The 25,354-nt window shown below is 47.8% G+C and overlaps 1 protein-coding gene across 3 annotated transcripts; it reads left to right on the top strand.

Moving 5' to 3' along the window:
* The first annotated feature begins 4,010 nt into the window (after positions 1-4,010).
* Positions 4,011-25,354, top strand: NASP (nuclear autoantigenic sperm protein). Of its 3 annotated transcripts, XM_074266076.1 has the most exons (15): positions 4,095-4,265; positions 15,892-15,942; positions 17,234-17,344; positions 18,029-18,109; positions 19,210-19,316; positions 20,002-20,985; positions 23,009-23,091; positions 23,214-23,290; positions 23,406-23,479; positions 23,745-23,933; positions 24,025-24,191; positions 24,558-24,611; positions 24,690-24,773; positions 24,952-25,095; positions 25,178-25,354. In XM_074266076.1, exons 1-15 carry the CDS (start codon positions 4,219-4,221, stop codon positions 25,232-25,234), a joined length of 2,310 nt encoding a protein of 769 aa, XP_074122177.1. In that variant the 5' UTR covers positions 4,095-4,218; the 3' UTR covers positions 25,235-25,354. The 3 variants fall into 3 exon arrangements, with proteins under 3 accessions (XP_074122178.1, XP_074122177.1, XP_074122176.1); XM_074266077.1 differs by lacking the exon at positions 20,002-20,985 and having other exon boundaries at positions 4,011-4,265; XM_074266075.1 differs by lacking the exons at positions 4,095-4,265; positions 15,892-15,942 and adding an exon at positions 15,977-16,877.

Below are 25,354 nucleotides of genomic sequence, written 5' to 3'. Positions count from 1 at the left end.
AAAGAGCCAAGACCATCAGAATTGATCATCACATGATCTTGTCGATGTATATACAACATTCTCTTGATTCTACTCATCTCACTCAGTAATAGTGTAAGTCTCTGAATCATTCTTTCTGAAGGCCTTTCTGAAATCAGTAAGATCATGGAATATTATTGTTCTATTAAAAAATGAACAAACTGATTACAGAAAGGCCTGGAAAGATTTACATGAACTGACGCTGATCAAAACAAGCAGAACCAGGAATATACTGTACACAATAACAGCAAGAACATGCAATGATGTTCTATGAAAAGCTTGGTTCTTCTCAGTGCTTCAGTGATATGAAACAATCCCAATAGACTTCCAGAAAAAGATCTAAGGAGACTGAATACAAATCAAATGATATGTTTACTTTTTTTTTTTTTAATCTCTCCCATGGTTTTCCCCTTTTTCTGATTTTCCTCTCCCAACATGCGCATTAAACATAAAACAATGCGTATTAAAAATAAACACGACATAGCTTTTTTTTTCTTTTTTAAAATTAATTTTATAATTATAATTTTTTTTGACAGTACATATGCATGGGTAATTTTTTTACAACACTATCCCTTGCACTCACTTGTTCTGAATTTTCCCCTCCTTCCCTCCACTCCCTCCCCTAGATGACAGGCATTCCCATACATGTTAAATGTGTTATAGTATATCCTAGATACAATATATGTGTGCAGAATCGAATTTCTTGTTGCACAGGAAGAATTGGATTCAGGAGGTAAAAATAACCTGGGAAGAAAGACAGAAATGCAAACAGTTTACACTCATTTCCCAGTGTTCCTTCTCTGGGTGTAGCTGATTCTGTCCATCATTGATCAATTGGAAATGGATTAGATCTTCTCTATGTTAAAGATATCCACTTCCATCAGGATTGATCATCATATAGTATTGCTGAAGTGTACAGAGATCTTCTGGTCCTGCTCATTTCACTCAGCATCAGTTGATGTAAGTCTCTCCAGGCCTCTCTGTATTCCTCCTGCTGGTCATTTCTTACAGAACAATAATATTCCATAACCTTCATATACCACAATTTACCCAACCATTCTCCAGTTGATGGACATCCATTCAACTTCCAGTTCCTTGCCACTACAAAAAGAGCTGCCACAAACATTTTGGCACATACAGGTCCTTTCCCTTCTTTAGTTTTCTTTGGGATATAAGCCCAGTAGTAGCACTGTGGGGTCAAAGGGTATGCACAGTTTGATAACTTTTTAGGCATAGTTCCAGATTTCTCTCCAGAATGGTTGGATTCTTTCACAACTCCACCAACCATGCATCAGTGTCCCAGTTTTCCCACATCCCCTCCAATATTCATCATTATCTTTTCCTGCCATCTTAGCCAATCTGACAGGTGTGTAATGATATCTCAGAGTTGTCTTAATTTACATTTCTCTGATCAGTAGTGATTTGGAACACGCTTTCATATGACTAGAAATAGTTTCAATTTCATCATCTGAAAATTATTCATATCCTTTGACCATCTATCAATTGGAGAATGGCTTGATTTCTTTAAATTAGAGTCAGTTCTCTATATATTTTGGAAATGAGACCTTTTAACTGTAAAAATACTTTCCCAATTTGTTACTTCCCTTCTAATCTTGTTTGCATTAGTTTTGTTTGTATAAAAGCTTTTTAATTTGATGTAATCAAAATCTTGTATTTTGTGATCAATAATGATCTCTAGTTCTCCTCTGGTCATAAATTCCTTCCTCCTCCCAGGTCTGAGAGGTAGATTATCCTCTGTTCCTCTAATCTATTTATGATCTCATTCTTTATGCCTAAATCATGGACCCATTTTGCTCTTATCTTGGTATATGGTGTTAAGTGTGGATCCACATCTAATTTCTGTCATACTAATTTCCAGTTTTCCCAACAGTTTTTGTCAAATAATGAATTCTTATCCCAAAAGTTGGGATCTTTGGGTTTGTCAAACACTAGATTGCTATAGTTGTACCCTATTTTACGACATAGCTCTTTTTCTGATTTTTTTCTTATCATACTCATTTCTTTAACAATTATTTCCTCTACATATTTGGGGTAATATACTCAAATATCTTTTATTGATAGGATAATCAACAATATTTGAGGATCATTTTCACATCCCTTCACATCTCTTCAGGGGGGTTTGTCTTAATTTGACGTGCCTTACCAGGCTGACGGGAGATCTTTTTTCATGCTGGGACTCATTCCGGACTCAGGAGGGGGAGGACCCGCAGAGGGTCCCTAGCCTCCCCACCCTAGCCGGTGAGAACTCTCTCCCCACTCTGACTATCCAGAATCTTCTGCTTCGCAGCAGAGAATGCTCCGGGGATAAGGAGCCCCATTTCTTTTCCTTCCTTCCCTAATAGCTTTTAACTGCCGGGGTAGTAAGACTCAGAAATGCTGTCTAATAAATAAGGGACGGAGTGGGCGGAAGGGCCACCCGTGGAGGGATTGGGCCGGTTGTGGCAAGGAAAGGTTACAGCAGAGGAGGAGAGGCTGAGCTGGAGAGAGATTTTGAGGCACTGAGGAAGAAAGGGAGGGGATGATGGCGCTCAAATCTTCACCGGGCCCTAATTTTCCTTAGAGGAGATGGGTTTTCTGCGGCGAGAGGAAAGGAAGGCTGCGGGGCCTCAGACGGGGAGCAGGCGCGGAACCCTTGGCTGGCCCGGAGGTTTGTGGGCAGGGCTCAGGAGAGGCGGGGGGGGGGGGGGGCATTCCTTGAGCCCGAGGCTGTAATTGGTGCCAGGATGCCCGAATTTCAGGCGGAAGGTAGAAGGCAGATAGGGGGTGGAAAGACCCAGGGTGAAGGCTGGATGGTAAAGGAGCAGCAGCGAGACAAGGACCCGGGATCAAGAATGAACCTGTTCAAGATCTCGACTATTGGAGAATAGTGAAATCGGAGACTGTCGGTGGCCTGGGAGAACCCGGAGAGGCCCGGGCAGCGGAGGATGCAGTGCCTGCTGCAGCTGCAAGGGGAAGCTCGCCCGCCTCGGTCAAGGAGGGGGGAGGAGGGTGACTCTAAGGTGTGTGGGTGAGGGCGGAGGGAGATCACTGGAAAAGAGGACCCCCGAAGGTCCGGATGCTTAAGGGGGCTTCCTTTAACAAACACACGAAAGCCCCCAGTCTGCAGAGGGGAGGTCACAGAGCTGCTCCGTAATTTCGCCTCAGCTTGGAGCGTGCGGACCCGGCGGGAGGATCCCGGCTATGGGCACTTTCCACAACAGCGCCCATTGCTCGGGAAGCTGAAGTCCAGGGCCGGAGACAGGGTCACGTCAGCCTGGTAGCCCCAGCTCCACGCCCTCCCTCGGCCCGGGGGTCCAGCCAGAATAAATGCAGGGGGAGGGAATGAATGAACTCGAGAAGGAGGCGCGGCAGAGTTAAAGGGACCAGAGGGTTTTAGCGGCCTGAACGGCTATAGGCTGAGGACACGGTTTGGGGCGGGGCCTAAGTGAGCCCACGTGAGGAGGAGGCCGCGGCGCTTTGAATGGAGAGCCGCGGGAGCAGCTTTAGCCAATAGGCGAAAGGCGTCCTTTTACGTCACCCGTTGCTGAGGCCGAAGCCGTTCTGCTCCCTCCCCCTCCTTTCCCTGCAGCCTAGCGGACAGCTCCTAGGGTCGGTGCCGACACCTTTATCCGGAACCAGCATGGAGGAAGCGAAGACAGGAGGCGGCTCAGGCTTCGGAGCCGTCTCACCTACACCTCGTAGTCTAAAGAAGCGTTTGGCAAAGGCTCGGGATGCAAAAAAAAAAGACTGCAACTCCCAGCAAGCCCGGCGGCTCCTACTTCCGGAACCCGCCCGGCCGCTTAGACTGCTGGGAGTTGGAGTCCTAGAAACACTATGGCATCTTCCCAGGGAAACATATTTTCTCCCTAGGGTCCTGGGCCGGCAGGCAGAGGTCCATCGGTGGCCTCTAGCCAGCGGAGCACCAAGCTTGGTCAGGGAACTCGAAGTCTCCAAATAGAGGGACCATAGAGGAGAGGGACCTGGAGGGGGCGGGACCTGCGCTGGCCCTTTAAACACGGAACGGAAGTGGATGGGCGGGATCCAAGGTCGCGCTATATAAAGCGGCCCGAGCGACGCGGGCTCTCCAATCTGCCATTTTCTGCTTCGGGAGCCGTGGGACACCTCGGCTCCTGTCTCCCTTTCCCTTTTCTCCTCCCCTCCCCGTCTCTGTCCTCTGCGCCCTCCCGCCACCGAGAGACCATGGCCGCCGAGCCCGCTGCGATCGCCGAGCTCGCCCCAGCCGACAAGTGAGCGGGTCAGGGGCGGGAGCGGGGCGGGGTCTGCGCCGGGTCCGAGCCAGAGACCTGGGTGGTGGGCGGAGGCGGCCTTCCCTCCCATCTCTTTTTCTCTCGGGCTTTTCTTTTGGTCGCCCGCCATCTTGCCGTCGCTGCGGCGGTTTCTCCATCTTACCCGCCCGGGTCCCGGAGAGGCCTGCGAGGGGAGGGGGTGCGGGGCACGTGCACGTGCACGCGCGCCCCCTTCGTTCCTCGTCCCTTCGGCTCCCGGGGATTTGGCGCCAAAAGAAAGGTCCCCTCGTGAGGAGCTAGGCTGTCCCGGAGGGGGCGGGGCTTCCCAGCGCCTGCGCGGGCGCGTGCAACTGAGGAGGTGGGGCTTCCTGGTTTTATGGAGCGCTTGCGCGGGCGCGTGCCGCCAGGAGGCGGGACGGCTGGGGAGCGGGAAAACTCCCATTGTCTCGGGCTGCCGGGTGGCGGTGGAGGGGTGTGTGTGTGTGTGTGTGTGAAAATACTATGTCGTGCGCGTGCGCGGTTGGGGGCGGAGGTGGCGCTGTAGCGCATGGGCTTGGAGCCTCAGTTTCCCTGTTCCCGAGATGTGCTAGACCCGACTCAGACGGAGCTGCATGGGCAGCTTTCTCCTGTGTTATAGGTGGGAGGGAAAGGCATTCCTGGGAACGGGTCCTTGGGGCTCAGTTTCCTAGTCTGCGAAATGGAGTCAGAGCCTCTGAGGCTGGCCCTGGGCTGGGTCCCTCCCCCCGGGGGACTTCTGAGGAGGCATTTCCCCGAGCCACCCCTAAGGTGTCCTGAGGCCCCGGGGAGGGGCTGGCCTGTCGGTGGAACAAATGTCCGGGTGGGGCAGGAAGTCCAGGGCCCCGGGGTCTCTGAGGCGGCGGCACTCGGAGGGCGTGAGGAGCCTAGTTACGGTCCGTCCCGGGAGAAAGAAGTGGTTTTGTCCGTGGGCTCGAGTGCTAAGTTTCCGAGCGCAGCCGGCCCCCCCCCCCCCCCCCCCCCCCCCGGCTGCTACAGTCTGGACACCCCAGGGCCCTCCCTGGCTCCCCAGCTGGCGGTGCCTCTCCAGGGCCTCTACTCAGCTCGCCTTCTCACCATACGCCAGGTGTGTGTATGCAGCAGAGGAAAACTGGGCTCCCAGGCTTTTAGGACTGATTTCCGCGGAAAGGCCATCCCTGAGTTAAAATGTCCGGGGGGAGTCAGTCCTGGAGATTCCCCCCTGGAGACTGAGGGGGAATCTGGAAAAGTGAGACTTGGTCTTGAAAAGAAAGAAAGAAGCAAAGATCACATTCCTCCAAAATTAGAAATAAGCAAAGTTCAGAAGCATCTGCGACTGGCAAAGGAAGCCAGGAGCACGGAGGCCTTTTAGTTATTTTGGAAGAAAAATGGGGTTTAAAGCTGGGGGCAGGTGACCCTGGGCCCTCTGGTCGTATTTTCTCCGAGTCTTGTCTTGCAAAGACCCTAGGGAAGTGAGAACAAAGGTGACTGAAGGGTGTGATAACCTTGCTAGGAGCCGGTCTGAAGTCCTTGAGCCTGTTGGAGGCTAAGCCCTGAGGGGCCCTCAGTGCTTGCAGAAAAGGTGCAATCTGATCTCTTGTAGGCCTAGCTTGGATTCCTGGGGAAAGTCTAGGACTGAGGGTAAAGAAGATGGTGAACACTTCAGGAAGCAGCAGCCAATCTGGCTTCAATCAGCGCTTGTAGCAGACCACCATGTCATTTTCTTTTTGAACAATCTTTACTGATAGATGAGAGAAATCCAGTTGTGTGGGTGGATGGCTGGGTGTGTATGCATGCTGCTTAGACTCTTATTGTGATGGAGAGGTGGGAATTGGGTGATAATTTAACTCACTGGATTCCAAACTGATAATAGATCTCCGGTGGTTGTTACTTAGTTCTGTGACTTGGGTGCTAGACTCTGGGCTTTTTAACATTTTTAGCTGTGCCTTGAATAAAGGCATACTTGGTAAGTCTCATTTTGCTGCTGACAGCAGGAGACCTGATGAAAAAGGTGATAAGTTGCTATAGGGTCTTGATAGGCTAAAAACAATCTAGAGAGGTGACATTCTTTAGAAGTGAACGTGTAAAGCCTTATAGTTGAATGTAAGAATTAAGCACAAATGTGGAGGCATAGACTGAAATGGAAGCTGGAGCTGTATCAGGAGTGTCACTGTGCAAGAGAGAGGTTCTCAATGGACCTTACCTGGACTCCCGTGTTCATTTCTGAGCGCTGAAATGACATTGGTGAGCTAGTCCTGAGGAAAGGAACCTAGCTTCCGAACCGGAGAGGAGGGGTGGTGGTGTCCTGGACTAACACTGGCAAGTTAAAGTGTTTAGGATATAGGGAACGAATGAATATTTTGGCCATGTTGAATTTAAGATGCCTAAAGTGAGCATGTATCTGTTCCAGATGTCCACTAGGTTGTTGGAGATGTAAAATTAGAGGGCAGGAGAGAAATGAAGGCCAGATAAATCTGAGAATGAATTGAATCCATAGAACTCAATAAGATCACCAAGCAAGATCACTGTGGTCAGGTGTTTTCCCTAGTGGCCCACTCCCACTTTGGGAGACCTCCACTGCTAGTGAATGTAATGTGGCTGAAGCTCTTACAAAGGAAACTGAGAATGAGTTGTTTAGTTAGTAAGAGCAATGTCATGGATACCTAAGGGAGAGAGATTGGGGAGGAATAAGAGATTTCACTTTGTCTGAAGTTGCCTTGCAGAAAGGTTTGAACTGAGAAAAGACTGGAATTTGGAGATTAGAGAAACTTGTTAGTTTTGAGGAGAATGCTTTCAGGTGAATGATGGTGAGATGCTGAGCCATATTGCAAAGTTAAGAAAGTGAGATTTTATATGTATATATATTATATATGTTTTCTCAAGAATTTAGTCATAAAAGGGATGATGTATAGATCAGGGGATCTCTCCTTCAGGTTTACTAGGATTAAATGGCCACTGATGTACCTGCCAGTTCTGAAGTGTTGTTGATTTTGTACTATAAGATGGTGAAAGGAAGCCTGAAAGTGGGATGAAGAAGATGACTGGGGTATTAATTGATTGTAAGGATGAGGCCACACTTGTTGGTGATGATAAAGGTTTTCAAGTGTGAGATTATAGGTGAGAATGAGGCAAACTAGCTTTGGAGAAAGCTGGTATCCAATGTATGATGGGCGTAGTTGTGGAAGTGACACTTTCTTATGTGCTATTCCGATCATAGGCCTTACCTAGGAAGGAGGACCCTTCCAAAGTGTTTTCTGAGGAAGGATAGACAGGAAAAGGTTGTGGCGGGGAGGGGAAGATTCAGAAAGCCTGGTAAGACCTGTTATGGGCCAGAACTTGAAACAAAGTGGAATTGAGGAGACAATGGTTAAATCTAGTTTAGCATTGATTTAATCCTACAACAAATAATGGTTTCCTAGTGCTATGATTATTGGTTTATACTCATAACCTAGGAGAGAGATAAGCCTCTAAGAAAGCTGACCTGGCCCCTGGAAAGGAGACAATAAAGGATTTGGGAAATCAAATCAGATTAGTGGGTTTCTGAAAGGTCTCACTCTTAAACCAGGTATACATAAATTCATCAATATTGGAGGAATTACATATAATTACATAAGCACATAGTAACATAACACAGGCTAGTAGTGATGTAACAAATAACATGAATCAACATGAGGAATTATACATGTCCATAAGTCTTAGAAATAGTCCAAAAGGAATCTATTGTCCATTACTTCGTGTGCCAGGAAATCCAATGATTCCTGCAAGTTTTGAAGTCCTGCAACAGTTTTAATGAACAATTTTTCATTTCAGGGAATCTAATGATTCCTGCTTTGTTTTAAAGTTCTTTAACAGTATCATTATCAGCCATGTTCTTTCAGTGCAGTGTCAGATGTTTATTAGATCTTCTCCTTTGTTTTGAGGTTTTTATCTTTTTCTGTCTCTCCAGGTGCTCATAGGCACCCATCTGATTTCTTCTCCATCTGTAGAGATCTAGTCTCTTCTCTTTTACCACTTTCTAGATTTCTCCCCATCACCTGGCAGTTACATTGGAGCTACTCACACTGGGCACTGCTCTTCTATTGGGTTAAAAAAGCCTGTATTCTACCCAATTGTAATCCCTTTTCACTATCTGATTGCTTTTCTGCTGACTGATCATATCAGAGTCCTGAACTGCCATCATGCCCCAATCAATGCTAAGCTAGATTTAACCATTGTCTCCTCAATTCCACTTAATACCTTGTTTCAACTTCTGGCCCATAACAAAGACTGACACTAGAAGTAGGGCAGAGTTAGGTAGGTAGGACCAGTTTGGAAGTGGGCAAACCAGGAAAGAGCTTATCAATGTGGTGTGCTGGAGAAGAAGGCTGGCAAGGCCAGTGGTCACCTTTGACTGTAGTTTCAGTGGGACAAGGAACCAAATGGCAAGTTGACTAGAAAGCCAGTTTTGTGACTGGTCAGTTGTCTTATATGCCTCAAAACCCTTCCAAGCAAGAGAAGAAACTTCTGTGGACTGTGCACAGTCCAGTGCTGGAGCAAAGCTTTCACAAATTCTCAAGGGCTTTCTTGCTTCAAATCTTGTTGTCTTTTGTTTTTACATCATCTTTGTTTCTCCATATGCCCTTCCCTTACGAGGAGAGTGAATAAAAAAAGGTTCCCTTCCCATCTGGAATCTTTATGGAATGCATTAAATGGCATGCTTATGGTTCACTGGCCTCATTTGAAATTCTTGAGTTAAAAGAAAATATGAACTTTGTAGTCACTTGCTTAGCTTGTTCTAAATTGCTTTCCAGATTGGTTCACAGCTTCACCAATAGTAAATTTTCTTAAACAGTAATTCCAAATATATACAAAAGTAGTTTACAACATTAGCCTTTGTAAAACTTCATTCTAATTTTTCTCCCTCTCCTCCCCGCTCCCCAAGACAGCAAATAATCTAATATAAATTAAACACATGCAGTTCTTCTGAACATATTTCTGTATTCATTATGCATGTGCAAGAAAAATCAGATCAAAAGGGTATAAACAATAAAAAGGAAAAAAAAGCAAGCAGACAAAAAAGGTGAAAATACTATGTTGTGATCCACATTTCATCCCCATGGTTCTCTTTCTGGATATTCTCCATCACAATGTGTCTTATCAGAATTACCCTGAATCACACCATTTTTAAAAAGAGCCACATTCATCAGTTAATCACATGATCTTATTGTTCTTAATGCTTTCTTGGTTCTGCTCACTTCACTCAGCATCAGTTCATATAAGTCTCTCCAGACTTTTCTGAAATCATCCTACTGATCCTTTCCTATAGAACAATAATCAATTACATTCATACACCCAAACTTAGGCATTGCCCAACTGATGGAGTGCACTTGTCTTTAGCTTGCTGGATATGAGAGCCATTATGAGGGCTTGAAAAGTAGTTTTTCCCTTGGAGCACAAAGAATAGAAGACTAGGGAAGGTTCTCTGGCTCTTGGAGCACAAAGGACAGAAGACTAGGGAAGGTTCTCTGGCTCTTATTTTATGCACTTAAAATATAAAGGGAGAGGGAATGTAGATGAGCTGGGTAGATTTAGCTATAGCCTAGGAGGAGATGAGTTGGATACTTTCCCACTTTGATTTAAAGCCTAACAGAACAGAATAATTGATGGGGCTATCTGTCATAGAAGGAACTCTGGGCTGAGTTTATTCTATTGTTGAGTTGTTTCAATGTCTTTGGAATTTTCTTGACAAAGATAATGGACAGATTTACTGGTTGCTACTCCTGCTCATTTTACAGATGAGGAAACTCTGGCAGACAAGGTGAAATGACTTTTCTGTGGTTACTAAGGTAGGAGCTTAGTAGGTTAGGATCCAGAGGTTAGAAAGATCTTCCTGGTACTCTGTGCACTATGACACCCATCTAGTGGTCCCAAGTACTTAATAACTGTGATTAATAATGAGCCAGTCACTTAAACTGCTATATCAATAGTTACCTCTTAGTTATGGTGGGAATAATGACAATCAGCTGCTGAGTGGAATAACTGTTTTGCTGACCTTACAACTGCTTATCAGTGCTGGTTAATTAGCTGTATGACCTTGAGCAAATTAATTAACTACTCTTTGTTGCCCTGGCAGATTAGAGATAGCACTGTTTGGAAAGAGCTAGAAGGGATTTAAGAGATTATCTAGTCCTAGATTGAGAGAATGGTGGGATTTATCCCAAACTAGAATAAACTACTAGATGATCTTTGCCTTGCCTTAATATTATGCTTCTTGGGTAATTCTGAAGAAGAAACATCTGTGAGCCTGGAAGGAAGGTAGATTACAGCATGAAGGTAATCTTGAAAAATTATGAAATGCTCTAGCCATGCCCAGTTCCTCTGAAGAACACCTTGGAAAAAAAGCAAAAATTGTGCCCAGGTTAAACAAAAATTACCTCCAAAGAAAAACCCCAATGAACTTGACCACTGAGTCCAGAGATAGAACCTGCAAATATTCTGATCCACTTATACTTGGGGAATCTGAAGCTGATATAGCTGTCTATATGGCTGTATCAAGAGATAAGACTTATGGGTGGCTCAGAAACCTGGGCCCAAAGGGCCCTTCAAATGGGACCTGTACCCTGAAGTCAGGAGGACCTGGGTTCAAATCCGGTCTCAGACACTTAATACTTACTAGCTGTGTGACTTTGGACAAGTCACTTAATACCAATTGCCTCAGAAAAAAAAAAAAAAAAAAAAAAAAAAAGCTATGGAGATACCTTCCCTTAGTCCTCTAGCCCTGTGTTCCCCTCCTCCCCCTTCTGTAATGCACTGAACTATTCCCAGGCCCTGTTTAGTATGTTGGGGCTCCTAGGGAGAAAACAGTTTCAAAGGCAATGGGTTTCAAGGATGGCTTAGATAACCTTTTGCTTGAAAAAATTGTATTTCTTTCTCTTCCTGCCATGGTGGCAGAAGCTGATAGCTCCTGCGTGCCTAGCTCTCTGTTCTCCAGATGGCCACCTGGGATCATAAGAGATTAGGCAGAAATTGCACCCCTAGATTGGGGCAGTTAGGTGGTACAGGAGTTAGAATGCCAGGCTTGAGGTGAGGGATTCAAATCTGACCTCATATGCTAAGTAGCTCTGATCCTGGGCAAGTCACTTTATCCTGTTTGCCTTAGTTTTCTCATATGTGTAAAATGAGCTGGTGAAAGTAATGACAAGTTTCTCCAATTTCTCTGTCAAGAAAACCCCAAATGGGGTCACGAAGTGTTAGATATGATTGAAAATGAACAAAAAATCAACAAAGCAATCAGCCCCAGTTGGGCCTTTTAAGCAACTCCTTCATTATGTGTCTGCTATAGGGATGGAAGTATACCATCCAGCCAGAACTGCAACCCTCTTGTACAGTGTAGGTTCCCCACAGGCCTGCAAGAGTGAGATGCTCTGGACCTGGGCCTAGCTGCTCTCTGTCCAAAAGTGTGTTAAGAGTGCAGGAACTGAGAAGGGAGACTGGAATAAGAAGAAATGCTGTGAATTGAGAGAATACCAAGAGGAAAACTCAGAAAAGGGACACATAAGCACATCTATCACAAACAGGACTCGGAAAGGAAAAACTCCAGTATGAGATAAAGAACAAGGTCAGAACTTGGGAAGTAGAATCATTAGCTTAGACCTGAAGGTAAAAAAAAAAAACTACCTGATACCTGAGAAGTAGCCACAATGAAGTCAAAAGACAAGAAAACAGGTTGACTGTGTCCTGTGGTAGGTGAAACACTGGGGACACAAGGGCAAACTTTTAAAGAATTGACATTCTGGCAAGAAGTGACATTGTCGCATGGTAATGTACCTGAAGCCCACATGAGACTTGTTGGGAAGCATCTGAGAGAGATTGAGAGGAAATTGGTACCGGTTTGGCTCTGGGGCTGAGGGAAAAGGAATGTGCCCAGCTTGTTCACCTGGGGAGACTAAGGATGAGCATGTCCTCCACAGACACCGAGAAGTGAGGAGGGTTGGGTTTGGGAAAGAAGTATGGGATATTTTAATTAATCTGCAGTTCCAGGGAAAAAGTCCCCATCACAGCATTCCCAGTGAAGAGAGAACAAGTTGTGTCCAGTGCTCTGTTGGTGCACACAGAGCTTTTGGTGTGAATGTCAATGTCTCAGAAATCAGGGCTTGATTTTGCTTTGGCTGGTCCTGAGAAAGAGATGGAGAAAATGTTATTAATGCAGATTGCACCCTTAAGTGTGACACCTCCCTGGCTGCCTTGCACATTGGTGGGAATTCTGTTTGTGCTGTTGAAGTTATCTCAAAGTTGATAAGAATATTTAGGAAAACTTCCTGGGCCAGAGATGGGTTAGATTTCTGAGCAGGGCAGCCAATCAGCTTCTGGGGCTCTCACTTTTTGTCTTACATCTGGCACTCACTGCTCTCTGAGTCCGAGCTGGACAAGCCTAAGTGTGGGCCAGCGCTTGAAGATAGTTGTTGTATGGCCCCAGAGGCTTTTCTTGGCTAAACAGGACCATTTCCTTGGATTTGGTACTCATGAGCGCAAAGCTCTATTCCTGTCTTCCCAAGACTCTTTAGCTTATCAGTATAGTTTAGCCTAAGATCATTAGCTTTTGACTGCCTTGTCACATGGCTCGCTGAGCCATTAAATTTCCCAAGTCTTTTTTTTTTTTTTAAATTTTATAATTTTATATATTATATATATATATATATATATATATATATATATATATATTGACAGTACATATGCATAGGTAATTTTTTACATTATTCCTTGCACTCACTTCTGTTCCGAATTTTCCCCTCCTTCCCTCCACCCCTTACCCTAGATGGCAGGTAATCCCAATGCATGTTAAATGTGTTAAAGTATATCCTAGATACAATATATGTGTGCAGAAATAAATTTCTTGTTGCACAGGAAGAATTGGATTCAGAAGGTAAAAATAACCTGGGAAGAAAAATAAAAATGCAAAACAGTTTACACTCATTTCCCAGTGTTCCTTCTCTGGGTGTAGCTGATTCTGTCCATCATTGATCAATTGGAACTGGATTAGATCTTCTCTATGTTAAAGATATCCACTTCCATCAGAATTGATCATCCTATAGTATTGTTGAAGTGTATAGTGATCTCCTGGTCCTGTTCACTTCATTCAGCATCAGTTCATGTAAGTCTCTCCAAGCCTCTCTGTATTTCTCCTGTTGGTCATTTCTTACAGAGCAATAATATTCCATAACATTCATATACCATAATTTACCCAACCATTCTCCAGTTGATGGACATCCATTCATTTTCCAGTTTCTGGCCACTACAAAAAGGGCTGCCACAAACATTTTGGCACATACAGGTCCTTTTCCCTTCTTTAGTATTTCTTTGGGATATAAGCCCAGTAGTAGCACTGCTCTTCCCAGGTCTTTTGGAACAATTTGTACTTCTCCATTTTGTAATTGTGAAGTTGCTTTCTTGCCCCTATTGAATTTCACTTCACAAGATGGAACGCCATGCTGGCCTAGAACTCTTGTCTGGCTACCCAGCCAGTTCTAAAATCGTTGGATTATCTGACTGTCCAATCCAAGTGTCCCCTTCTTGTCCACAAGATTGATATGAAAGTGTTTACACAGGTCAGCTATAGCCATTGCATTTCCCCTCATCTTGTAGTGTAGAGATCCAAGCCAACAAGGGTGGGTGTGGCAAGACCAGACTTTATTAAGATAAAGTAAGGCTGACCACTTTAATTTTAGATGTCTTGTCAGCCATGTCTTACGTGTCTGTTCTCTGAAGAAGTTTGGGAATTTCATACATATCTTGGAGAAAAATCCACTTAAAATTATTTAAAGTGTGAGCCTAATTATCTAAAGAGCCTCCTTACTCTTAGCAGGTGTGTATTGCCTACTTGTTTTTTTTGCTCAGACAATTAGGATTAAGTAACTTGCCCAGGGTTACACAGCTTACTTTAGGGCTAGTGCACTATCCACTGCACTACCTAGATGCCCCCGTCTACTTGTTTTTATAAGGTTTTGAGTTCTACATAATTTTCTTCCCAAGATGGCAAGCTATTTGATATAGGTTATATGTCCACATTCATATTAAACATTTTCATACTAGTCATGATATGAAAGAAAATTAGAATAAAAAGGAAAAACCGTGAGCAAAAATAAAATTAAAAACAGTCTGCATTTAGATTCATAGTTGTTTCTCTGAATGTGGATTACATTTTCCATAATGAGTTTCAGAATTGTTTTGGATCATTGCATTGCTGAGAAGGGCAAAGTCTGTCAAAGTTGATCAGGGCCCAGTGTTGCTGTTACTGTGTGATCTGATTCTGCTCATTTCACTCAGCATCAGTTCATGTGTTTTCAGGTTTTTCAGAAACCAACCTGTTCATCGTAATACAATAGTACTTACTCAGTTATACATATATACCCCAATTCCTTCAGTGATGGACATTCTTCCATTGCCAGTTTTGAGCATGCAGTTTTACTCTGGGACCATAATGTACATCTCTATTTTAGCCAAAGTGGTTCTCTTTGAAAATTAAATGGCCTCGCTTTAAGGGTATCGCTGTGGTCCCATCCCTATGCTTTTCCAGATTGTTGATGTTACTAGAAAACTGTAAAGGTGGCTAAGTGTTACTCTAAATTCTTTCTAAGCTATAATACCTGGTGGTGTAAGCCGTTTGCATCTAGCCCTGAGAGTAGGTAGAGGCAGCAGCATTGGCCTCAGTATAAATTAGAGCTGAATCTAGACAGCTTGCTTTTCCATGATCACCCAGCACTATAGGAACAGGCTTTGGTTAGGTCTAGGCTGAGGAGGGCCACAACTGCTTGATTCTTTCCCTCCCCAGGATGGCAGATAAAAGACATAAAGATAGTTTTTAACATTCATTTTTGTAAGATTTTGTGTTCCAAATTTTTCTCCCTCTCGTCTCCTCCCTCCCTTCCTGAGACAGCGGACAATTTTGATATTCCTTAGATATGTGCAATCCTTTTAAACATTTTTCCATAATAATCATGAATTTGTTTTTCTGGGGTACCTGGTAGTAAGATGTCTGAGAAGAATAGGAGGCTCCCCTCTCAGTTCTCCATTTTTATTTTTTTTCGCCTTTGCTCTCATAAGTGAATGGATGAAAAGGCACTAAAGAGACTCTCCGGTGTACCAAGTCAACCAGGGCATGCAGGTGCATAGGGAGAACAACTCATGAGAGACCATGTCTGGTGAAGAGTAGATTTGTTGGTGCTTTTGTACTATGGCAGGAGCAATTGGATTATAGTTGGGGACAGATGATGGATTGGTAGCCAGTCATGAGAGGCTTGGCTTTCTACCCCTTCAGTCAAACCCAGCAGCAGCAGCAGCTCTCTCCTTAGGAAGACAGGATCATAGTTTTGGAGCTGAAAAGCCCTTAAAAATACTTCTGTAACCCAGGAGGTATGCTATCCTTGCCTACAAGTCCTAGACCTTGGGCATCTTTCTTCATTATGTTGGTGCTTGTCCACTCAGTGTCCTTTGGGGATGCCCAAATTCTGTTGGAAAGTAATTGATTCAACAGAAGATTTCATGGTGGCTGCCTTCCCTGGACTTCTTTTTTCTCTTGTAAATTTGAAGTGGTTAAGAGTGTTGTTGACTGTTAGCCACTGTCCAGTCTAATTTTACTCGTCTTAAATTTTTCCAGAGGGGAAGAGGAGGCCCCAGCTCCATCCACATCTGCAGACACGGCTGATAGGTAAGCTTTAGTAAAGTTCCCAAGCGGCAGCTGCTGTCTAGAGCTGGAATGGAAACCTGAGCGCTGCATGCCTTGTTTGGTTCTATTTGGTGGGAAAGGCCTGGGTGTATCTTGGTGGAACCAAAGATTGGGGGCCACTTGCCTCAGTTTTTTTGCAATGGTGATGCCTGGAAAATGAACGTTGACCTTTCTGAGGCTGGTCTGGGATTTTTGTTAGCACTGGTGCAAGACTCTCACTTAGACCTGACCCGTCATGCATTGGGCTTTTCTCTCCAGGCCTTTTGGCCTGGAACTATAGCAACTTGAGAACCTATTTATTTCACTGAGGAGAAGAGAGGAACAGGATGGTCATCCCTAGTCCGAGCTGCCATCTCTTCCTCTGACTTAATAGTTTTGAGGGATAGTTGGATGAACTTGACCCCTAAAACCTAGGAAACTAGGAGTTAATAATCTTGGGCAATAAAATTATATGCCAAATCTACCAACACCGTTGAGAAATCACTTTCCACTGTGGAGATGAGGGCGTAGCTGACATTGGCCTCAAATGTAGTGGGAGTCCCCAGAGCTCTGTGAGCCTGGTCCGGTAAGTAAGCAGAGGTTCCAGGTTGTGATTGGCTCAGGGTCTCAGCTAGAGGTCAGCAGCTGCCTAAATGTCTCAGGGGTCAAGTGGAACGTTGTCCTCCCTGTCCAGTCGTTTCTAAGTGTGATTGGACAGCTGCTTTCTTCATGCTCAATTTCTAGGCCCTGGCGTTCACCTAATGCAACTTGGTGACTTCAGTAAAGGAATTCAGTCTTAAATGCATGAATTCACACAGCCAGGGTCGAAGAGGCCTGAAGCTTCTGGCTGCTGCTCCCGAGGTGGGGTGCACTGTATGACAGACCTAGCTGGAAGGGCAGAGCTCTGCGCTGCGCTCTGTGTGTTCTGCAGACTGGGGGTAGGAGTGGGGTCTGCCCCCTAGAGGGGAAGGGCTCGGAGCTGGGCTACTGTACTAAGCAGGCTCTCCTAGTGACCAGAGCTGGGTGGTTTCAAGAAGCTTTTGGCTTGAAATTTGATGAATGTGGCAAGCTAGTAAAGGGGATTGGTGGGTGAGAATGGGGAGGATTAAGGATTTGGGGGAAGGGCTCATGGGATCAGGGGTGGGTGGGGGTGGATGGTCCTGCTTTGAGAAATGACAGCTGAGGTCGGGGGACTTTGTGTGCTTTTGTAGTATCCTGCCCTTTAGGCTGTGCATTGCCTCTGACCCATAGTATTCTGATTTTTCTTTTCTCTTCCCATAACTGCCACCCCTAGCCTGGATGTGGACAGTGAGTCCAAGAAGCTGCTGGGCTTGGGGCAGAAACATCTGGTAATGGGAGACATTCCAGCAGCCGTTAATGCATTCCAGGAAGCGGCTAGTCTCTTGTAAGTATCACTATTTGCTTTTGGTAGAAAAGGGACATGTGCCATGAGCAGCGAGTCAAAGGATACTAGGGCAGAAGGTCTCAAGAGCTCTGCCCCAGCTGCTCTCTTCCCCAGCCTGTCCCATGACTGGCCATTAGAGAGGAGCACCCAAAGCTGAACTCAGGCCCCTGACCAGTGGGGAAAGCTGTCCTTGCCTCTGTGTAAATGGCGGCTCCCTTTCCTTTCCTCCAGGCCAGGGCCAAGCCCATCCTTTCTCTCTCCTGGCCTTTAAAGACTTTGTGATGCCCCAGTGGTGGGGTCAGCTCTGGAGCACAAGTTCTCTCTGTTGCTGCTCCTGATTTTCAGGGCCCTCGGAGCCCTTGCCTCCTGATCATGTAACTTTTTGGTCCTTTCTTCCTCATGTTCTTAATGTTTCCCATCTTTCTGGGGTGACTCTGGGCTTTCCTATGTGTGGCATTTGATCAGTGATGTCCATTGAAGCCAGGTTAGGGGCCCAGGGACTCTGAAAAGTCAGCTCACATAATTCAGTGTCAGACATTGACTCACTGGCGAGACACTCGGCATCACTTCAGGGCCCAGGTGCTCTGGTTCCCTTTAGATTATGGGTGCTTGGGACACAGGTGATGTTGGGGGCAGCCCCAGGCCAGACAGCTTCTCTCATTTCTGCTGTGTCCTTTGCTCTAGGGGTAAGAAGTATGGAGAGACAGCTAACGAGTGTGGAGAAGCCTTCTTTTACTATGGAAAGTCTCTTCTGGAGTTAGCAAGGTATGTCTTGCAAGGTCCAGTACCTGGTATGTTTGGAGGGCACGGGAGCTTTGACAGTCCTCGCCCAACGGGGCACTTGGGGAGAAGAGGGTAGTTAGGGGGACAAGCAGAGTTGTTGCCAGGGTGTTTGAGTGGGTGCATCCAAACAGGAGCATAAATCCTTAGTTCTGGGTCAGAAGAGCACACCAGTCATAAAAATGGAGAGGTGGATGTGTTTTTATGGAAGGCTGAGAATTGGCCATATTCTGTCATTGGAATTGATGGGTCTAGAATAGAAGAAAATGTTTCTTTAGCCCTCTGGACAAACTTGATGTAAGTAGGCGGCTGCAGAGGTCAAGGTTTCTTCATTAAGGGGTAAAATCAAGTCCATAAGAACCAGAGCCTTGATTTCTTGGAAGGCTGGGGACAGCTGTCCTTGGGTGTCACTGTTATAGGGAACTCCTGGGAAAGATTTCTGCCAAACAGGCTGGGATGTCTGTCACTGCCAGGGGCTGTCTGTCGCTCCGTGCTGCCTCCTGTAGAATTTGCAAGGCTTTAAAATCTAATAGGTTAGAGTGAACAACTTAGAAATCTGGGGATATTCATATTGCAGGTGGCTAATAAGTCATCTGCCAACAACTTAATTCTGGTAAATTGTAATGTTGATCCCAGCAGTAGCTTAAGATTTCTACCATGCAAAGGATGCCCCTCACTATAGCCAGGGAAAAGGCACGGTGAAAGTAGAATTGGGAGCCTTTCTCTAAGTCCCCTGATTATGTACACACATGGCCTCTGTAATACTGGTCGTCACTGTGTCACTGGAAAGGGGAAGGGACATCTTGATAAACGTACTGCTCGCTTGTGGGCATGGCCTTGGAGTGCCCACAATCTGCTGACCCCCTTGATAAGTCCTGGCAGCAGTCCATCCACGCCTGCTGTTGCTTTGCATCCCTGGCTTCCCCCTCTGTGACCATTGACCCTTTGCTTTCTTCACACTTTGCATTCTGCTCTGCAGTATTGTGAGCTCAGCGTAGGGCAGGGTATAGCTCACTCTGACTTGAAGTGTGAGGAGGAACCCAGCTACTGTTCTTTGGTGCTTTCTCTGTTTGTTCTCCTCCTAGAATGGAGAATGGTGTGTTAGGAAATGCCCTGGATGGAGTCCCAGTGGATGAAGATGGAGAGAGAGCAGAAGATCAATCTATGGTAGAGAGTACTGATAACGTAGAGGGTATGTAGCGCTGCACGTCCCATCTGGTAGAATTGCCCCACTGGCTTTCTTGCCTTGCCTGAAGGGTCTCTGCTGCTGTGCATCCAGGGAATGCTCAGACGTTCTTGGCTGACACTTGGGGCGGGCCATACCAGCCTCCCTTCCCTTTGGAGGAAGTACCTGAATTCCTCCCCAGCCAGGGCTCTCAGTGGCTCCTTGTTGGAGCAATGCTGCAATCCAAAAGCTCACCCCAGCTGGGACTGCTTAATACCAGCACCGGAATAGAGGGAGGTCCCTCCCCATGCGCTCTCCTCAAAGCCTGAGTGTCCTGCAGGCGAGAGCAAGGAGGAGTTGGCTCTGGGCCTGAACGGTGTAAGACCGGTAATAATAAATCATATTAACGGCCCATGGATTTGGCACTTAACGCTTCCAAACTCTTTCCATTTACTGTTCATTTGAGCCTGGAACGGCTTGGCATCCCGTGGCGGCTCCTGTGCTTAAAACCTGGCCGTCTTGGGCTCGGCAGCTTAGCGCAAGGCCTTCTTAAGGAGCAGCTTGCCTGACTAGGACTGTGTCCAGGGCAGAGTTCCATTGTAGTTCATCAGCCAGGCCCAGGGATAAAGGGGGAGTAATTTCCATTTCCATTTATGCCTTTTATCATTAAACTGGAAGAAATGTTTATGCTTAATGTTCCTTCACCATGTAGAGGAAGCCAGGGGCGTGTTGAAAGAACAGGCCTCTGACGCCCCGAAGGACCAAGCGCCAACACAGAACACCGAGGCCGAGGCCCCTGGGGTAAAGGTCAAGGAGGCGGCTGAGGCTGCTGCTCCTACTGCCGACCCCGAAGAGAAGGCTCAAGAAAGTGCCATAGAAGCCAAGAGTGGGACAACCGACGTGGAGATGGAAGAGGTGGAGGACCAGGCGGAAGCAAGCCCTAGAAGCCCTGAGAAGGCCCCAAGCATGGCCCAGGAGCCTGAGTCCGAGGCTGTGGCTACTCCCGAGGAACCAGCAACAGGCTCAGAGGCTACGGCTGCTGTGCCCCAGGATGGGCAGCCAGAGGGAGAAGAGGAGGCCAGAGAGAAAGCAGTTGAGGAAGCAGTTGAGGAAAAACAGGGAGAAGCAGTCAAAACAGAGGAAAGCCCCCAAGATGCTTCTGAAGAGCAGCCAGCCCCAACCCCAGAAGAGACAGGAGCTGAAGTTGGGGCAGAAGGAAAAGAAACAGATGGGGTAGGAGAGGAGGAGCCAAAGGCTGAGGAGGCCCCAGCAGCAGTGGCATCCGAGACTGAACAGGGAGGAGAAGAAGCTGCCCAGGCCACAGAAGAGCCGGCGGAGGCTGCAGCAGAGGAGGCAGCGGCTCCTGCAGAGGTCCAGCCTGAGACAGCAGGTGAGGAGAAGCCCAGTGAAGAGAAGCCTGGCGAGGAGAAGCCTGAACAGACCCCAGCAGCCACCCAGGAAGAGGGTCAAGGTAGCATCGCTGACCCAGAAGAAGAGCACTCTGCAGAAAACCAGGCTGCCCCCGAGGCCAAGCCTGCAGCAGAGGATGGGCCTGCCCTGGAGGGGCCTGAGGGTACCCCAGAAGACACCAAAGCAGCTGGAGATGGGCCAGAGAAGGGCCCTGAAGACCAAGAGGCTCTAGGAGCACCCTCTGAAGAAAAAGATGAGCACATGGAGGAGGAAGAGGAGGGAGAAGGTAACAGGGAGGCCAAGCCTACTGCCGTGGGGGGATGACGTGATGGACCTGACTCACTAACGGGGAAATTCAGCCTTCCATTCAGAATTTTCCGTCTGCCTTTGGATTAGGAGTGGGAGCTAAAGCCAGGTTCTGGGCCCACTAGAATGGGGAATGGGGAAGCAGAGAGACTCCCTGGGTTGGCTCTGAGGCCTCAACTGGGCCCTCTGGGGGATGGGGTAGGGCACGGGCACGGCAGGGACAGGCTGGCAGAGAATGCTGAATGGACGTCCATTTGCATGCCTCGGGTATCCCAACAGTTCTCGTTCTTGAGATTTACTTGAACATCAGCTTTAGGAGTAGGGTCGGCACAGTAGAATCCACAGATTGGGCGCACATAGGCGGGTGCGGTTTAAAGTGAGTATTGTTTTGTGAAGGAATTCAAATGAGTCAAGGCCAGCTCTGCCAGGCTGCGCAGACGCACACTGCTGCCCTGCGACGGGGCCCAAGCCCCTTGAGCTTTGCTGCTGCTGCTGCTCTTTCTTCCCTGCCTGCTTTTCCCTGCTCTTGCTCACCCGCTTTAATTTGAGCTGTTGGGTAACTTCTTTTTTGAATTGTTTTGTACAACCCTTACAATTGGCAAAAGAGCAAAGTGAACAGTGTACGTAGATCACATTCATTCCTTCGGAATGGTCTTTCAGTGTGTTGTCATTTGAGGATTCTACTGTCTAATGGTTCATCTAACACCGCCATTAATTTTGGGTATGTTACAGTGTTTTTTCCTATGAACAATGATTAGATCAGGTCTCTCTGCCCTAGTCCCTAGCCCTTGCCACCTCAGAGGAACAGAGGGAGATGGTTCTTGCTCAGCCAGCTTCACATAGAGTCCTAGTGACCATGTGACATTTTTCAACTGGAAAATGGGGGCAAACAGCCGCCAGGCAGATTCAGTGACTTGACTTGGACCAGTTAGTAAGTGGCCAAGTTAAGTTTTTCTGACTCTTGACCCTGAGCTCTAAAGCTTGCTGCCTTTAGGACAGGGTCCTTATTGGCTCAGATTTCTGGGGTAGGAGTTGGGGAGGGGGTGGCAATACTGGTGGCTGGAGATTCTGGCCACTTCCTTCGGCCTTCCCCTGCCTCCCCCACACCTCTTTCCCTCTCCTTCAGAGGCACTTGCAGGTACCTTGTCAGTGTGTTTCTCTTAAGACCCTCTCCCCCCCAAAGCACCATGATCTTCCCTCACACTTGGGCAGTGTCGGTCTCTGCTCCCCAGAGGACAGCTGTGAGGGTTCCTTCAGAGGGGCTCACAGCTAGAAAATACAAGAAAATCCAGTTACCCCTTTGGGACAAAGACTAGAATCCATAGTGGCTGATCACACACATCCTTAAGTAATAGAAGCTCCACCTGCAAATGAAGGACTGGGAGCCTTTGCTGAAAAAGCCAGCAGCCCTGCACTCACTTAGTTCAGTCAACCCAAATGAACGCATTGGGGCTCTGACTGCCCCTTCTCCCTCAGTCAGGGCTCTGTCCTGGCCCCTCAGAAACAAGCTTTTAGAACCATGAGACAGAAGGCTAGCCTCTCCTCTCCTCCCCTCCGCAGAATAGAGCGGGGGGCCTATCCCTCTAAGAAGTTATGGGGGGACTAGTGTTCCCTGCTGGGGAGCCTTGGGCCCGGCCCACTGGGCCTGTAGGTGACACAGTGCCTAGATGAGCCATTTCTCAAAGGAAGTAGGCCCGAGGGGGGCTGAAGCCATGTCCATCACCCTGTCCTGGTAGGGCAGAAGGCCTGGCCCTGGAGCATCCCTTCCAGGAGGCTTCTCCAAACACCCAGTGCGCCCCCAGCTTTGGGGCCAATCTCTCCCCTTAGTTTAGTTTAACCATGATGAGCGGTAAGCTCCATTTTAGCTAAGGAATTTGCTGAAGTGTTTGGGTGGCTGCCATTGGATGACCTTTGGGCTTGAGGTCACCACTGATTGGCTGAATAGAATCCTAGGGCCTGGCCCCGGGGACAGTTTCTCATTATCAGGGGATTTTTACCTACAGAAACTGAAGGCTCTGAAGAGGAGGAAAAGGAGAATGAGAGAGAGGCCGAAGAGCATGGGAGCGATTCCAAACTGGACAGCAAGGTGGGTTCTCCAGGTGCCCAGGATGTGTGCATTAAGCTTCAGCCCAATGACCGGGCCTGAACCTGCCAGACCCCTTTCCTCCCCCTTGTACTTGACATCCCTGACTTTCATTGTCTCTTAAGGAGAATGAAGATGAGGACATTGGAAACCTGGAGCTTGCCTGGGACATGTTGGACCTGGCCAAGATCATCTTTAAGAGGTGAGTAGCCCCCATACCCTCCTGCTCTCTCCCATCTGCAGAGAAATCTGGGGAAGCCCCCTCTCCTGGAAATCCCAGGCTCTGCCAGCTGATGGCCTCACTCCTCCCGTTTCAGGCAGGAAACAAAGGAAGCCCAACTGAATGCAGCTCAAGCTCATCTGAAGCTGGGGGAAGTGAGCGTGGAATCAGGTAATTAAGCAGCGTCTCACATAGAGCCCTGTCTTGGGCCACCTTGGTCCCAGGCCTAGGGGCTTGTGGCATTTACCCGAATGACTGAGCCAGAACTGGGCCCAGGGCAGGATGCCTACGGAGCCACCTGGCCACTGAGGCGCAAATGAGGCAAGAGTCTGGTGCTGAAGGGGAGAGGAGAGCACCATGTGGTCAGAATGGCTGTCACAGGTCTCATGCCTGATGACCCCTAAGTTTAGCTTCTGTTGGTTCTCCCATTCTGCAGAAAATTACAGCCAGGCTATTGAGGAATTCCAGGCCTGCCTGGCTCTCCAACAGAATTACCTGGAGGCCCACGACCGGCTGCTGGCCGAAACCCACTATCAGCTGGGCCTGGCCTACTCCTACAACAGCCAGTACGGGGAGGCTGTGGAGCAGTTCACCAAGTCTGTGGATGTCATTGAGAAGAGGCTGGGTGAGTGGCCCCTCCCCCACAGACCCCTGGTCCCTCTAGGTGGTAGGGAGAGGGGCATCTCAGCAGGGGGCACGTGCCTGTGTCTTTGCAGCCATGCTGAGCGAGCGGATAAAGGCGACTGAAACACCCTCTGCCGAGGATGAGAAGGAGGTAGAGGAGTTGAAGGAGCTGCTGCCCGAGATCAAGGAGAAGATTGAAGATGCCAAGGAGTCCCAGAGCAGCGGGAACGTGGCCGAGCTGGCCCTGAAGGCCACCCTGGTAGGCTGATGGCAAGGAGAGCTCCCCGTGGACCACCTTCCCCCAGGCCTGGGACCCATGGGGATTGGGGGCCCTTTGGCAGGATGCCTATGGAGTAACATGGCCACTGTTCCAAGGTTCTGAAGAACCAGTGGGAGCAGCTTAGCTTCTGGGTCTGAGATTTAGGCCAGGTCTGTAGGAAGGGGGGGATATTGACCAGTTACTTGATAGTCTTCTTTCCTTTCTGGAAAGATCACTGTGAGGGTGGATGGAGGATGGAGCTGAGGGAGGGGAGGTCTGTGAAGCTGGGGAGCCCTGTCGTTGTGCTGAGTGGGGGCCCTCGGCCTTGTGCCCTCCCGTGATGTTGAACGGGGCCCCTTTTTTCAGGTTCAGGCTGCATCCGGTTTCACATCAAGCAGTGGAAGCTCCTCAGCCTCAGGGGTAAGTCTGGGGCCTGGCTGGTAGCTGTGGGCTAACCTAGGCCTCCCTCAGACCTAACTCAATCCTTATTTGCCACAGATCTCGGCCCGGAGACCCACAGATGGTGCTGCTACAACATCCTCCAACTGTGTGACTGACATTTCCCACTTAGTCAGAAAAAAGGTCAGTTCCTCTAACACAAGTGGGACCCTAGAGACCCTGGGGGCTCAAGAGCTTAGGGGACCAGGGGCTTCCTGTCTTAGTGGGAGCTGGAAGAATCGGGGCCCTGAAGTTTGCGCCTTGGGATCCTGGCGCCATTTTGTTGCTATGGGTTCTGAAGTTTTTGCACTTATGCCTTCAGAGGAAACCTGAAGATGAGAGCCCCCGGAAAGAAGCTGAAGCTAAGAAGCTCAAGCCCGAGCCAGCTGTCAATGGTGGGGGTGGGGGTGGGGATGGGGATGCTGCTGCCACTCAGAAGGAGGCCACAGAAGCCATGGAGGCAGAGGTAAGCGGGCTGTATGGGGAGAAGGGGAGGGGGGAGGGAAAGGGAGATTGCTGCTCTCCACTCACTCATCCCTATCTTGTAGGCTGAGAACCAGACACCAGCTGAGCCCGGAGCTGCCACTGTACAAAGCACCGCGTGAACCTCCCTGAGGAAGGCGGGAGGACCCCTCTTCTCTCAAAGGACGATGCTTTTGTATATAATGTATTTTTTCACTTTTGGGGACTCTTTTTGTATAACTTCAATAAAGATTGTACGCAAA

The sequence above is a fragment of the Sminthopsis crassicaudata genome, chromosome 4, assembly GCF_048593235.1.
Source record: "Sminthopsis crassicaudata isolate SCR6 chromosome 4, ASM4859323v1, whole genome shotgun sequence".
NCBI classification, from domain to species: Eukaryota; Metazoa; Chordata; class Mammalia; order Dasyuromorphia; family Dasyuridae; genus Sminthopsis; species Sminthopsis crassicaudata.
This window is presented reverse-complemented; position numbering and strand designations above follow the sequence as displayed.

Bases quoted from the DNA above. Each gene is read 5' to 3' on its own strand.
- NASP (XM_074266076.1), top strand. From the start codon at position 4,219: ATGGCCGCCGAGCCCGCTGCGATCGCCGAGCTCGCCCCAGCCGACAA. The intron at 18,110-19,209 runs GTATGTCTTGCA...TTCTCCTCCTAG, and splicing joins TCTCTTCTGGAGTTAGCAAG to AATGGAGAATGGTGTGTTAG. The intron at 23,480-23,744 runs GTAATTAAGCAG...CCCATTCTGCAG, and splicing joins GGAAGTGAGCGTGGAATCAG to AAAATTACAGCCAGGCTATT.